Here is a 15,728-nt window from a genome sequence, read left to right as displayed (position 1 = left end):
CCAAAGACTATTTCTTCTTAAAGACAAACACCTGATATACATTTTGAAAATGATAGGATAACCTTTTTACCTTTCTTTGAGGAGCGTCTGATAATGAAGTTGATCCAACATCTTTCAGTGTAAAACGAAAAAAAAATCATAATATGTAGAAGTGCCAAAATAATATAAAGGGACATACTAGTGATATTATGGAGTTTTTTTTTTTTTTTTTTTTTTTTTTTTTTTTTTGAAAGAGACGATATTATGGAGTTGTTAAAACTGAAAAAACAAAAGAACTTTCTGTTGAGAGTTTGGTTGTCAAATGTACCATGGTTTGAATCATTATTGGTTCATGCTTTAGGCACATCACTCCATTAATGATCAAAATGAGAACATAAAATCATTCACAATAGCTAACTGAAGGTTGAAGTTGCGATATATACAACCTCAAAATCCACCAATGGCTGCTTCACTGTCGTTAGAATAAGATGCAATAGATTTTCCCAGTGACCATACTGAATTGCACTACAATTGAATCGGAAGAATCATATAAACATCAGTTTGACTGAAAACGCAAAATGGATTGAATAAGTACATATAACCTTAGTCGTTGTTATAAACATCACATAAGTTGTCCGCTAATTCGATTCCATTATTCTTTATACAATTAGATACATAAATCGTTGAAAAAATTGAAAGATGTAGAATTTCCGGTTGACGTCACCAAAAATCATACAAAAAAAAAGCATTTATAATCTGAAAAGTGTTTACAAATGTGTAAAAGGTTGGTTGAATTATGGGTAGAAGATCGGGGAGCTTACGATTTTGTTGTTGGTCTGCAATTCTCCTTGTGAAGAGATTGTGTGAGAGAGACGACAAGAGTGAGATAAGAGGAAATCTAATAATGTAAAATTTGTTGCTTCTCTTGATGAGATTTTGATTAAAACTGTCGAAAAAATGTCACACCCCCGAACCAGACGGCGGAAACGTCTGAGGGATCGCGTGACTTAGATTGAAATATTATCACAATGAATATATATGAAGCAAAACATAACATCACCATGCATCAATACATTACAACTGACCTTGTTCACATCAAGTACATTGTCTAAATATTACATATCTGTAGTATAAATTGTTTGAAGGTTTTCAAAACGAAACATCCTAACACACTTGGTATTGTTCTTCAACTTATCTGTTACATGAGAATATAAGTTATTTTGAAAACGTCAACATATATAATGTTGATGAGTTCATAAGCATGTTTGACATAAAATGGTTTGTATTGTTTGTAAAACCCATAAAATCCGATATTTTTTGTAACAAAAGTTGTTTACGAAAAGATGTGATGATCCCATAAGTGTATATGTATGTGATTTCAAAACATGTAAGAGTGAATGACTTTCATAATTATTCATTATATTGTAGTCGTTGTATGTAGAAGTGAATAATGTCATTCCCCGGAAAACCTAATGTTTTCCAATTTAAATAGTATGGTAGTTTTGTATTATTGTATAAATCACTTTGCATCGTCACCATGTATGATTAGGATTTCCCGTGAATGATGATATGGTAATGGATCTTTATGTGAGTCGTTATAACCATGCATAATAATGATTATTTCGCATGTTATGGCATTTTCTAAACGCCGGTTTTGATCAAGATTTTGTCACCCTACACTGGCCGAGTCTAACTGTAGCGATCAACTCAGGTGTGGGGGAGTCACCCCTGTATAGATCTATACACAAACTCTCGCCCTCCCTCCACGAGACTCTGGTTATAACTAAAGGCTACGACCGACACTTATTGGTGCCAACCAACAATTCTTACTAAATTCCTATTATTACCCCATGAATTTGAATAACATTGATTACAACTCGTTTGATGTTTACATGAATATGGATAAAGCCTAACAAACATGAAAAAGGACAACTATGGCCCACTAATCATGTATGTTATTACAGATTGTCGAGTATGCGACATACACGTTAGCCCGTTAAGCATATAATTAATATGGACCATACTAGCAATGCCAATGGGCCACTTAGGCCCAATACCATTTAAAGCCATTGAGGGTCCATTAGACATGTAATTGGGCCACCAGAAGCCCAACCAACATGTATTATTTATGTTGGGCCCAATAATCATGTTAATGGATCACGAAGGCCCAACAAACATGATTATAAGTATTAAAGCCTAACCGATATAATGTTTACTTGTTTCGTATAGTATTAATGTCGTAAGGTTTGTTTTCACACGAATTGTTTAATCGAAAAGTATATATATATATATATATGTATGTATGTATGTATGTATGTATGTATGTATGTATGTATGTATATATTTCTATTTAAATCCATAAGTTATTAAAATTTTGTATTTTGACCCAATTATTTTAAAATTAACATAATTGACCCAAAAATAATTGTTTGACCAATTCAGCCCATTTTCTAGTAAAAATGACAAATTTTACCCTTTTTTATGAAAAATGATATTTTAGGTCCTTAGATTATATTTCTTGATATTTTCGGCCTAAACACATATTTAAATCATGTTTTCAGCCCAAAATAAGGTTTTGGACAGTTTCAGCCCTTTAAGTAAAAGATTTACACTTACAGTCCAAATTTTTGCAATTTTTACAGTTTTAGCCCAAAAATCCAAAAACTTTGCATTTTTAGTCCTATTTGGTAAGAAAGACATTTTCAGCCCCTGAAATTTGTTTATTTATGTTTTTAACTCATATTATGATAAACTTACAATTTCAGTCCCTTAAGTTTCATAATTTTTTGTAGATTGGGCCTAAAAGCCGAAAAGCCCAAACTTTAGCCCATCAGGCTAAAATTTACACTTTTAGTGCTTTAAAAACCATGATTTTCATTATAACTCATATTTTAACTTATTTGACCCTTTTGACCCTTATAAAAACCGAAAATATCATATTCTTCCCAAATTTTGTTATTTTTGCAAAAATGACACTTATGAGGATTTTAGGCTTTATTTTCACTTCTTAAGCCCATTATGTTATTTGTTTATATATCCTTCACACTTTAGCCATAGATTTCAAGGTTTATCCAACAATATCATATTTTCACAACACAAACCAAGGAAATCACATATAACAAGCATACACACATAGATCAACACATAAGACTTGTATTCTCCCCTAAAAATCATGTGAAAACCGAAAAACAAGGGGTATGAACTCACCTTGAGTTTGTTGTTTTGGTTTTTGTGAACAGAAGATGGAGGTTTCGGCCTTGATCACTTCTTGAAGAGATTTTTGAGTCGAAGATGATATTTAGAAGCTTTAATCATGAATGGGAGTGGTTTAAAGAGAGATTCTTAGACTATACTTGAATAAAAAGTATTGGAGTTACGCAATAACTTAACAAGGATTGCGAATACTTAATGATGATCCTTAGAATTCTAGCAAAATTTCGAGATCTTGGAGGAAGAAGAGAATGATCTTTGAGAGTGTTTGGAGAGGATTTGGAAATGGTTGTGTGTGTGTTGTGATCTTCGACCGAGAAGTGATAAGAAGAAGAGAGGAGAGAAGTGAGTGCATGGGAACATGAGTCTTGCATAGTTGTATGTTGAACAATACCTAGTTACCCTCTAAATAAAATTGAGGTGACAAGATTAGGATTAATTACCCATTTTTTTTTTACATATGGGTCGAAATTTTGGCCAAGGAAGAAAGAAATGAACTTGTTTGGGCTCATTCTTGGTCTTACTCGAAAACATAAAGCCCATTAAGTAGGTTTTCAGCCCATTAAGCCATTACGGTAGTTCACGACCCATTTTTTGTATAAGGAGTATATTTATGGTCCATGAAAGCTAATTGAAACAATTACGGCCCAATAAGGCCCATTAAGGTAAACAAATTCATTTTGGATTCACTATGGCCCAAAATATTAAGTTTCATGCAGGTGGGTCCAATTAGGGCCCATTTAAGGGTCCTATGCCCAAAATAGTCAAATTGGAAGCTTATTGGTCCATTAGGCCCAATAAGAAAATCCTAGTTCATATTGGACTTAAACCGAGATTTCTAGAGTTTCCAATCTTTGTTGACTACTTGAAGTGTTTGTATAAAGTGTTTGATGGAATTATGTTGTCATTGAATAAGCATCATACATGCTTTCAAGTTTTAGTTACAATGTTATCCTTGTTAAGTGTTTACAAAGCATCAAAATTCCTAGTTGTGACAACAAACGACCTTACCCATCGGTATACCATTGGCTCTCTCTCCAATGATCACCAAAGCAGGTAAAAAAGTCTAATAAGAGTCACAAGCAATAGAGGAGGCATGTAGAGAAAGAAGGATGGTGATGGAGGACGAAGTAGACGACGATGGAGGAAAAGCATGTCTTCGTTGGGAAGAAGTAGACGACGATGGGGTCAGGGTAGGGTTTGTGGAGATGTTGAGGTCGGCTCCAACCCAGCCAACCGATGCAAAACTAGAACGAAGCAGAAGAGGGTGATGTAAGGGATAGAAAGAATGGGTAGGCGGCGGAGCAGTGAGGGTTATACCAAGGAGGATGTAACCCAATACAGACAATGAGAAGTGAAGGGATTTGGGAGGAAGAGTAGGAGAAAACGGTGCAGAAGGGAGATGATGGTTCAAAAGTGGATGGAAGATAGATAGAACAATCAGGAAGATATTGGGTGAGAGAGTCGGTGGGGAAGTTCGAAAATGAGGCGGTGACAAGAGCGGTGGAAAAGAAATATGGTCGCAACAGGAAAAGAACATGTAACTTTATCATGGAGACGGCCAGATGTCCAGATGACAATGAGGCTCTCGAACCAACGAAAAGTAAAAAGGGGAAAACTAAAATAATAGACTAATAGGAAAATAAAATTGTTCCTAAAGGAACATGAAATATATATATATATATATATATATATATATATATATATATATATATATATATATAAAGAATCATTCATTTTGACATGGTTCCTTAGAGGTTTTATTTGGCATTTGCCAAATAGAATGGTTAGTTATAACCCTTCAATTTTTAATATAGGGACTGGCAACGTAAACTGAAAACTAAAGAGAAACAATGTATTTTATTTTATAGTTAAGGGACGATTTTTGTAACTTTACTCAATATAATAAGAATAGACCTCCCTCCCTAAATCTTTACCGGCTGAGATATAGTGTAACCCGTTGGTATAAAAAGGGGGGAAATTAATCGCCGGAAAAACCCAATTGACTCAATTGAAATCACCGAGTGTTTTTGCGAGTGATCGGAAAGGATGAAGGAGAACAACAACAATGATGGATTTGTAAGGGCAGATCAGATTGATCTGAAGAGTTTAGATGAACAGCTTGAGAGGCATCTCAACAGAGCATGGACTATGGAAAAGAACAAGAAAAAACAACCAGATTTTGAAGACTCGGCCACCGCCGCCTCCGCTGCTTCCGCCGTCACACTACCGTCTAAGGCTACTGCAACTAGTAAAAGGGAGAGGCAGGAGTGGGAGATCGACCCTTCTAAGCTCCTAATCAAAGGTATTCTTGCACGTGGTACTTTCGGCACCGTACACCGTGGCGTCTACGACGGCATCGACGTCGCCGGTCAGTCTTCCCTAACCCTAAGTCTCCAGCGCATTCCATTGTGTTTTTACATCAATTTACTCAAATTCAATTTTTGGGTCTCGCCATCGTTTTATATAATCCACTTCCTCTTTTGATTCCATTAATTAATTTAAACTTTCAGTACTTCAAATCGCAATTAGCTCCAACATTTACGAATCCACATTTAAAATAATTTTAATCTTTTTCAACAAGTTAAAAAACATGGAGTTTTCAAATGGGGGTTTTCTTATGCATCAAAAATTTTCTTTCCACATTGGTGGTGGCGGGACATGCCGGATGAATGACGGTGGTGGGTGGTGGTTGATGGCGGTGTAATTGTAATTTTAAAAGTGAAATTGTTCAACATGTAATCCGTGACCTACACGGATAAGGTTTTAAAATTTTCCAACAGGTGATACCAGTAACTTCGATTTATGATGTTGTCTTTCTGACTTTCATGTGATCCAAGCTGTTTTTAGAATACTAAATAAAATAATATTTCCATTTGCTTTATTGTATGAATATACGGCTACAAATTAGGATCACAGCCTCAACTTTATTAAGTTCAATAAAAATAATCTATATACTTCAATTATTATTATTATTATTATTATTATTATTATATTTAAATATAATTACATCAATTTCTTATATACTTTACCATTGTCTTTATTTCTTGGCATTATTTGAAAAAAAAAAATTATTGGAATTTTTTAATTTTCAGTGAAACTGCTGGACTGGGGGGAAGAGGGCCACAGAACAGAAGCTGAAATACAATCTTTAAGGGCAGCTTTTACACAAGAAGTGGCTGTATGGCATAAACTTGACCATCCTAATGTCACAAAGGTTGCATTTTTGGACTTTTTAAATATTCTTCTTGAATCTTGATTTAATTCATATGATCCCAAATCTGTTTATGTTGACCCTTAATATTTCATAAATGACAATCATAATTGTTTTTTTTTTTTTTCAAATGTTCTAAACTAGTTGCTACTTGTTTTTTTTTTATTAGAAAACCATTACAAACAATAGTTAAGCGAGTTCGAATGACAATTTCCATGTCTAAAACTTTAAATATAAAATATTTCTCTGTAAATTTCTTTCCTTATAAAGCGACAACGTTCTTTTTTGTATGTTTTGCTCTTGCTACCAATATTGTCAATGTACTTGGTTTTTACTTTTTAGCCATAATGGCAACATGCTTTCATTTCATTACATTACCTATAAGTCCATAATAGGAATATGCTTTGAAACGTTATAAAATGCTTACATATCGCTATTATCCTTAAAGAAAAATAAGTACATTGTTATTACAGATAAATATAAGTATGGTAGTATTATTGCCTATATTAGAACAATGCGTCACTTGTGTAGAAATTTAAAGAGAAGGTGATTCTTTTTATCACGTTATATGGTTTATATTTATTTTTTGGTTAGTGTCGGTTTATAGCTTGAATTGTTTTTCTTGTTTCAACTCTTGCACGTAAGCTTAAAATACGTGTTTTTCTTTTCTTCTTTTTCCAACGTCACGACACTTTCTTTTTATTAACTTATCACAATAATTGACCAAGTTTACCTTTTTGGGAGCTTTTTGGTACTTTCCCCTTGTCATCTTTGGTGATGTTGATTTGGGTTGAAAATATTCTTTCTTTTTATAATTAGATACCTTGTGCATTTACCTTACCAAATCAAGTGTTTGATGTTTTTTTTTTATTTCTCTTTTCCCCCTAGTTAGTATCAAGCAATAATCACAAAATTACCATTCATATGATCTGACATTTTTTCAATTGACCACCTTTTTGACCAATAGCTCAAAATGACCACCGGTTTCGTAATCAGTCAGTTGTGAAATTCCAAATGATTGAATTTACTTTTTACCAACAAAAGTTCAAAAGCTGTATATTTCACAAATCTTTTTAACATTTCTCCAATAAAATTGTTTTTTTAAAGAATTTTGGAGGTGGGGGACCATTAATAAAGCAATTTCATAACTGACCAATCAGGTAATTGGTGGTGAATCTGTTAAATGTCACATCATATGATGGTCATGTTTGGTGATTATCCCAAGTATTAAATGGTTACATTATATAGTTAATTAATTATTAATGTACTTATGTAATAATGCAGTTCATAGGTGCAACAATGGGTTCTTCAGAGCTAAATGTACAAACTGAAAATGGTCAAATTGGAATGCCAAGTAACATTTGTTGTGTTGTTGTGGAGTATCTTCCCGGAGGCGCCTTAAAGAATTACCTTATTAAAAACAGAAGAAAGAAGCTTGCTTTCAAAGTGGTTGTTCAAATGGCACTCGATCTTGCAAGAGGGTAATCTTGTCCTTCCCCTCTTTAAAAATAGTTGACTTTATGGTCAAACAAACTACATCGAAACCAATACTTTATCCTTGAAACAATTTCAAAACAGGAAGTTTCCTGCTTTTAATATATATTACGGTCTTTAATGTAACCATTGAAATTTATATGGTTACTTAAGAATCTTGCCAAATTTGAAGTTGAAAAAGTCTTTTTGACGTTTAGATGTCAAAAAAGTATTTTTCTTAGGAGTTGTTATTGTAATAAGTTGAATTTTTTTTACCAGATTAAGCTACCTGCACTCTCAGAAGATTGTACACAGAGACGTGAAAACTGAAAATATGTTATTGGACAAAAGTAGAACGATTAAAATTGCTGATTTTGGAGTTGCACGTGTTGAAGCCTCAAACCCTAATGACATGACAGGCGAGACCGGAACTCTTGGCTATATGGCCCCCGAGGTAAGCCCTCATTTATCACAATACCAAAAATGGATTTGTTGGTGGGCTTTTTGGTCGAATGGGGGTAAAAATGTAAATTTGCAGGTTCTCAACGGTAACCCGTACAACAGGAAATGCGACGTGTATAGTTTTGGCATATGTTTATGGGAAATTTATTGTTGCGATATGCCTTATCCTGACCTTAGTTTCTCAGAAGTCACCTCAGCCGTCGTTCGTCAGGTACTGTATATTTGTATTTCTACAGTACTGTGTTTGACATGCATTGAACTGAGACCGAGACTGTTATCAGTCGGACAAGAATTGTACTTTTTTGTCCGATTCAAAAAGGTGAGACAGGAACTTGCTTTTGATCTCTGTGTATGCAAAAGACGTGAATGTCCTGTTCATTCTCTTGTTTGTTTGTGTTATTGGAGGGTGTTTTAGTCATTTTTTTTTATTAAAAAAATATATATGCAGAATCTGAGGCCGGAAATACCGAGATGTTGCCCGAGTTCTCTTTCGAATGTAATGAAGAGGTGTTGGGATGCAAATCCTGACAAGAGGCCTGAGATGGATGAAGTGGTGACGATGTTGGAAGCCATTGACACCTCAAAAGGAGGAGGTATGATCCCAGGTGATCAACCACAGGGTTGTTTGTGTTTCCGTAAGCATCGAGGGCCATGAAATTTCGAGAATTTCATCTGTTTTTTTGGGAAGTTTAAGACTAAATTAAGGTAATTTATTAGAAATTGGGAAGTTCCTAAAACGGGAATACATTAGATGATGTGTCTGTGGTACTCGTACTACATGTTTCGTGCTTTGGATTATGTAAAGTTTCTTTTTTTTCCTTTTTAAATTCTTTAAATAGATTACATTACATCCTATTTAATGGGTATTATTACTATATTTATTTATGTCTTGTGGCAACTCGTGTAGATTTATCTTTTAGGTAATGTGATTTTTTTAACACAGATTAGCAACGTATTTTAATTTTCTTTTCATTTTTGTCGAGACATTTTTGTTTAAGATGAAGTTACTAAAACACATAAATTAAAATCAGTAAGTGTTGGGTTAAACTTTAAACTAAGGTTTTGTTGGTTATAGATCGAGTACAATGTTAAAAATAGAGCATGTCGTGTGTGAGAAATGAACTGTTTGCTAATCAGAATTTGGTTTAAAACATTTTATATTATGTTGTTATGTGCATGCATGTACTTTACTAATAATTTTATTTCCTTTCAATCGTCATCTCAAAAGCTCGAGAGAGTGTAATTGAGTTTGATTTTTTAGAACGGTTTATACACATATCTACTATTGTACCAATAAATTTACACCATTCATCCACAACAATACGTGAATCATCAACCTTTGATTGATGGACATCTATCCGTCAACACCTCATAACCAAAAGCAATTTGTTGTGTTGTTACTTACATTGAACTAAAATATGTAACAAAATCTCCACATATGTGAAACTTGTCAATAAAGGTATTGATTTAGACTTCATGGTTTGTTTTGTCTGGGTTCCATTGAGACTATGAACATTTACTCATTTCTTATCTTTCGATTATGGGTATTAACAGTATTTAAAAGCTTGTAATAAAAGCTCCACACATGTGAAACTTGTCAATAAAGGTGTTGATTTAGACTTCATGGTTTGTCCTGTCTTGGTGCCATTGAGATTGTGAACATTTGCTCATTTCCAGTCTTTCGATTATGGGTATTAACAGTATTTAAAAGCTCATAGGTAGATAGTGGGATCTTGATTGGCCTACCTTTACCTCCTACAACCAGATATGTTGGGTGGATAAATTGAATCTCAATGCAACACAAAGAAAATGTTTTGATGTAATGATCATTAACGTGTTTGGATAATGTGGAAATTTCGGAACAATTATATCTATGGGTGAGCGTAAAAACCGAATTAACCGTCTAATACATGTTCTAGGAATACTTCTTTTGATACTTGGTCATTTTCAAACCTTCTAAATGTGGAATTTGTTGGTGCCCATGACATGGTGGAGGAAGCACCACAATGTGACAAGGATTCATGGAACACATTCTTTTAATGCACCGCGACATGGCAAAGTTATGACCACAACATGGTGGCAGCCATTAAGCAAACCCTAATTTTCAGGGTTAGTGCCCCTATTTAAGGGGTGTGATGGCTAGAGTTTGCTCACCCTTAGCCTCCATCACTCCCTCTTGACATAAAACAAGCCCCAACCTCCCTTGGTGGTATCTTGAAGCTTTTTGGTGGTGTTTTGTGGCTTTGAAGCAAGAAGAAGGTGTTCTTAGTCTAATATTCAACAAGTAAGCTCCTCACCACCTCCTTGAGGTTCCTTTGTGGTATTATGTTCCAGATCTGGGGATTTATAGAATTTTGTTTCCATTCATGAGGTTTTGACCTTATTTATACCAATTTTGACCTAACTTAAGTTCAAGACATACATTGGACATGCCTGTCCACAAAGAAAGGATTTTTATAATACTTTTGGGTGGAAAAAAGCCTACTGGAGAGAATGAGTATGTGGCTTATCGGGTTAAGGGCTTAATCCATGAAGTTGTCCAGAACATTTCCCACGATATGATGATATGCTAACCACAACATGGTGGAAGGATTCTCACGACTATTTTATCATGAAGTTTTACGACATGACACATGCCTGGCCTGGACGTGGTGGCCAACTATGTTGACTTTGACTTGATCGTTGACTTTTGACCAGTTTGACCTTGAGTCTAACTTATAAGATTGGATTGTTGTTTAAGGTGTGACCTTTGTTGGGTGATAGTGATATTGCCATATTTATACATATTTTTAGGCAATATTTGAATACATTTTGTTTAATATTTTGATTATTTGCATAGATAAATGGTACTTATAAAATTAAATTAAATTTTGCAGGCAAAAGAAGTCATCTTGAGGAATAAGGACTAAAAGCGACAAGGATTGGAACTTTGGGGGTTAAACACTTAAAAGATGAAGAATTCAGCAAAAAGATATTCTCACGACGTGAAAGCCTCACGATGTGATCATGGAGGTTCTAGAAGATAAACAACCGAAGTCAAGAATCCATGTTCGATACATATTAATACCGAACTAACGACGTGAGGAGGGTGATTTCGAATATTATAAATATCCTTGACACTTATGGATCTAAGGGGTTGCTGGACATAATAGAGTTTCTAGAGTCGTTTTTCAGAGGAAAAGAAGGCATAAATCTAGTAATTTCAACAAAGGAAGAAGAAAAAGATCATACTTTATTTTTAGTTTGGTAGATTACTATGTCTTTAATTATGAAGTTTATTTGTTTGTTTGCTTCTATGAGTAACTAAATCTAGCTGCTTTTTTAGCTAGATGAAGCTGGAACTCATGGTTTGGTTATGTTAGTATGAATTTTTCTAGTTGGTTAATGGCTCGTGTTTGATTGTTTATACATATCATGCTTAATTTGATACTAGATTGCTTTAATTCATATTCTGTGTAGTTTAGTGACCATTAATCTGCATGAATTTGATTACCTAGTAATTTAGTGACCATTAGATTATTAGAGTTAAGATCGAACCAATCTTGAATAAGTAATTAAAGTATTAAATTTGATTGTGCTGGAGAACACATATTGCGACCATAATTGTGTTTGTTAATTCAATCTTACATAGCTCCAATCCTACCTAATAATTGATTATGTGTTAAATTATGTATAACCATGCATAGCTCTACATGAATTAATTCAATGTTAGTAAATTTGGACTTGAATTGATAATAATATATTAATTGGCAACCAACGAGAATTATCCATAATTAATAGCTAACCATTGAGAGAAAATGGATTCGAACTGACATAAGTGTCTTTAATATTTGATTGAATAATTGTGAGAATTTAAGTTTGTCTAAACTTGAAAAATTAGATAAAAAACCATTTTACTTTTGCTTAGAATTTTAGATTAATTTAATAGTAAGTAGATTAAATAATTAATTCCGTTCTCTGAGATCGACGCCTGACTTTTGTGCTATACTATTTGCGAAAGGATACACTACCCTGGGTCGAATAGCTAGTAGGATAGTAGGTAAAATTAGGTGTAGCTATTTGCTCGCATCAAGTTTTTGGCGCCGCTGCCAGGGAACAACTTATTTGATTGTTAAATTTACTTGCTTTAGAGTAATTGATCCATTTTGTGGGGTAAAACCTGCAAAAAGTTAAAATTTTGCATTAGTTTATTTAAGTACTGAACTCACGACGTGAGCCTTAAGCTCACGGTGTGAGATCAGTCATTTACGTTTTTTTTATCGTTTTTTTTTGTTTAGATTAATTGTGACAACACGAGGCGGTACCTTTTACCACGTCGTGGTAAGCAATATGTAGGCATTTTTAAGTAGTGTTTGTTCGTTTCTAAGTTTTTATTTTTGTTTGTGGTTGCAGTAGTTCATGACCTGAGGATCCAACACACCATTGATACCACCACTTAAAGATCCAGAGTCAACCCTTCACAAAAAGACGGATAAAAATGTAGGAGAATCTAACCCGCCAAAGAAGTCACCATTTAAGGACCTTAAATCAGTTTTGGGAAAGAAGAAAGGACAGAACGTGGGTGAGTCCAACAGTCAAAGGAAGGAAGAGAGCAAAATAGTAAGCTTTGAACAAAATCCTAATCCAAAAGATACCGAATACGAGATTGAACCTAAGTTTGAAGAAAGCGATTTCGAGGATGAGATAAAGAACGAGATGACAAACATTGTTGATATGTCCACATGAGCATACAAGAAGTGAATTAGAGACGATGATGGTCCTCGTTTAGTACAACCCGCAATTCCTGTCGCTGCAACATTTGAGTTGAAAGGTGTAACACCCAAAAATCAAGTATGTCTTGAAACCCTAAGGAAAATTATATTTTGCATGGATAGTCCCTTAATTACACTGGGCGTACCTAAGTGTACACTTGGCATACTATGCATGGCTGGTCGCGAGAAGAATTGTGGTACGCTGGGTGTACCAAGCTTTACGTGGGGCGTACGCGCCAGTCATGCAAAACCCTAATTTTCGGGCATGCGGCCTATTTAAATGATCTTAAGTCCCTTGGACTTAACCCCAGAGAACCTCCATAGCCTTAGAGCATCCTTGTACCCCCATAGAACCTTGTGAGATCATTCTTGAGCTTAAAAAGAGTGCATTTGTGACCTTTTAGTGTTCATTGAAAGAAGAAGTGGTCAAGCAAGCTTGGATCGTATAGGTGCTTCAAGATCCTGCATCAAGCTCACCTTACAAAGCTTCTGGAGGTAAAAAGCTTGCACCTTTCCATCTAAATCCTTAGATCTATCTAGGGTTTTATAGTTTTGCCCTTTTGGTTGGTTTTGGACCTCTTTTGATGAGTTAAGCAACTCCATAAGACGAGGATGACAGATCTGAGGTCCCTTGGTCGTTTAGAAGCATAAAATGGCATCTTGATGGGTGTTTAGGTATCATGCATGGATTAAGAACCTTGGAAAGGTCTTAATGGAAGTGTTGGACAATTTTGAGTCATGCAAGGGCATAAAGTTGGCAACTTTATGCCTTAGGACGTTTTAACAGACCTAGATCTGACTTTTGGTCGTGAGGAAACCGAGCATTAAGCACTTAATGGAGAAAGTACTTGAACTGGTTTTACGCTGGGCGTAACCAGTTGTACGCGACGCGTAGTCCCCAAACCCTTAGTAGGTTGTACGTACCAAGATGGTACATTGGGCGTACGCAGCAGCAGTTGGGCCTTAATCTGTTTTGGGCCTTTGAGCCTGTGGGCCTCATTTGGATATAGGGCTTGGTTGTATTTTGTGAATAATGGACTTTTTCACCTGTATGGGCCATGGATGCAATGGTTGGGCCTTATTGGGCCAAGAGACTCATTAAGGATACTGGACTTGGACTTTAAGGCCCATTAGCAAGAAAAAGGTATTTGGGCCTTGGGGAGAGGTTTGGAGGTCGGTCTCCCCTTGGTTAGTTTAAATTTATAATATTGATTATATCACCATTGTTATTGTCGAGCTCTGGGGATTGCAGACTGTCAGGAGGGCAGTGTTTGTATTCAGCAGACTGAGGTGAGTCTCCTCACCATACCAATGGGTCTAAGGCACCAAGGCCGGCCCATTTTGTGATTATGATACATGTGTTAGACATTATGTGATTTGGTATGCTATATGATTATGTTTGTGTGTAAGACCTCGGGGGGTTCCCGAGGCACTTAGGTGTAAGACCTTGGAGGGTTTCCTTGGCATCATAGGTCAAAGACCTCAAGGGGGTTCCTCAGGCACTGGACTAAGACCATGTGGGGGTTCCTATGGCACCTAGAGTAAGACCATGGAGGGTTTCCATGGCTTCAGTATGTGATTGCATGTATGGTTTATGTGTCTTGGATAGCTGTTTAGCTAGTATGATATGCTAAACGTGATTGTGTGTGGGTGTGCTTTGGGGAACTCACTAAGCTTTGAAGCTTACCGTTTGTGGATTTGTTTTAGGTACATCTGAGCCCAAGGGCAAGGGTAAGGCATGATGATGCGGCGTGCACTCTATCTCTCCTTTATTAATGTATTTCAGGACACTCTTATGTTTTAAAAGAAGATAATGATGTAATGAACGTGAATTTGAAAACAGATTTTTTTGGGAATTTGTGGTTTATGCAAATGGTTTGATTATTGAAAAATGAAAAACTTATTTGTAAAAATTGGGTTGTTACAAAAGGACACATTCTTACTGCACTTAAGGACATACCATTTTCTGGGAAGGATCATTAGGATGCTTATAAGCACCTAGATGAGGTCAATGACATTGCAGACTATTTCAATGTCCCGAATGTTCCTAGAGAGACAATTTTATTAAGGATGCTTCCCGTTACTTTGAAGGGAGCTGCAAAAGATTGGTTGAAAACACTTCCACCTGCTGCAATTACTACTTGGGCACAGATGCGTGAGCAATTCCTAGAACAATTTTGCCCACCAACAAAGATATCTAAACTCAAGAAGGCAATAGCCAACTTTGAGCAACAACCGGGTGAGTCACTTTATGAGGCATGGGAGCGCTATAAAGGGTTACTAAGAAATTGCCCTCAAAATGATATTAACATGCAAAAAGAAGTGTCTATATTTTATGACGGGGTGAATGTCATGACAAGGCAAATCCTTGATTCTCAAGGACCACTTACGAAGAAAAATCCAACTAAAATTAAGGAGTTAACTGAAGAGTTCTGAATGCATTCTCGTGAGTACCACAATCCAAGACATGATAGAATTAAAGTAATTGGGGGAGGAAATTCTGAAGACATGGATGTTATACTAGCCATGCTAAATACTATGGACCGGATAATAACAAAGATGGACCAGTCAATTCATGTGATTAGAGTTGGATGTGAAAGGTGCAATGGTCCACACTTGACCAAAGACTGCTACTTGGA

The 15,728-nt window shown here is 35.5% G+C and overlaps 1 protein-coding gene and 1 non-coding gene across 2 annotated transcripts; one reads left to right on the top strand and one right to left on the bottom strand.

Moving 5' to 3' along the window:
* The first annotated feature begins 5,135 nt into the window (after positions 1 to 5,135).
* LOC145027804 (serine/threonine-protein kinase 52-like) lies at positions 5,136 to 9,223 on the top strand. The gene is made up of 6 exons (XM_078976932.1): positions 5,136 to 5,560; positions 6,285 to 6,406; positions 7,688 to 7,884; positions 8,156 to 8,330; positions 8,415 to 8,549; positions 8,787 to 9,223. The coding sequence occupies exons 1-6, from the start codon at positions 5,239 to 5,241 to the stop codon at positions 8,991 to 8,993; spliced, it is 1,158 nt and encodes a 385-aa protein (XP_078833058.1). The 5' UTR covers positions 5,136 to 5,238; the 3' UTR covers positions 8,994 to 9,223.
* Positions 9,224 to 15,288: 6,065 nt separating this feature from the next.
* LOC145027947 (small nucleolar RNA R71) lies at positions 15,289 to 15,395 on the bottom strand. The gene has a single exon (XR_013675708.1). It is a non-coding gene; the product is annotated as a small nucleolar RNA R71 (small nucleolar RNA).
* Between the last annotated feature and the right edge of the window lie 333 nt (positions 15,396 to 15,728).

Source organism: Lactuca saligna, chromosome 1 (assembly GCF_052625555.1).
Source record: "Lactuca saligna cultivar CGN05327 chromosome 1, ASM5262555v1, whole genome shotgun sequence".
Classification (NCBI taxonomy): Eukaryota; Viridiplantae; Streptophyta; class Magnoliopsida; order Asterales; family Asteraceae; genus Lactuca; species Lactuca saligna.
Note: the sequence above shows the minus strand (reverse complement) of the source record. Positions and strands in the feature narration are given on the sequence as shown.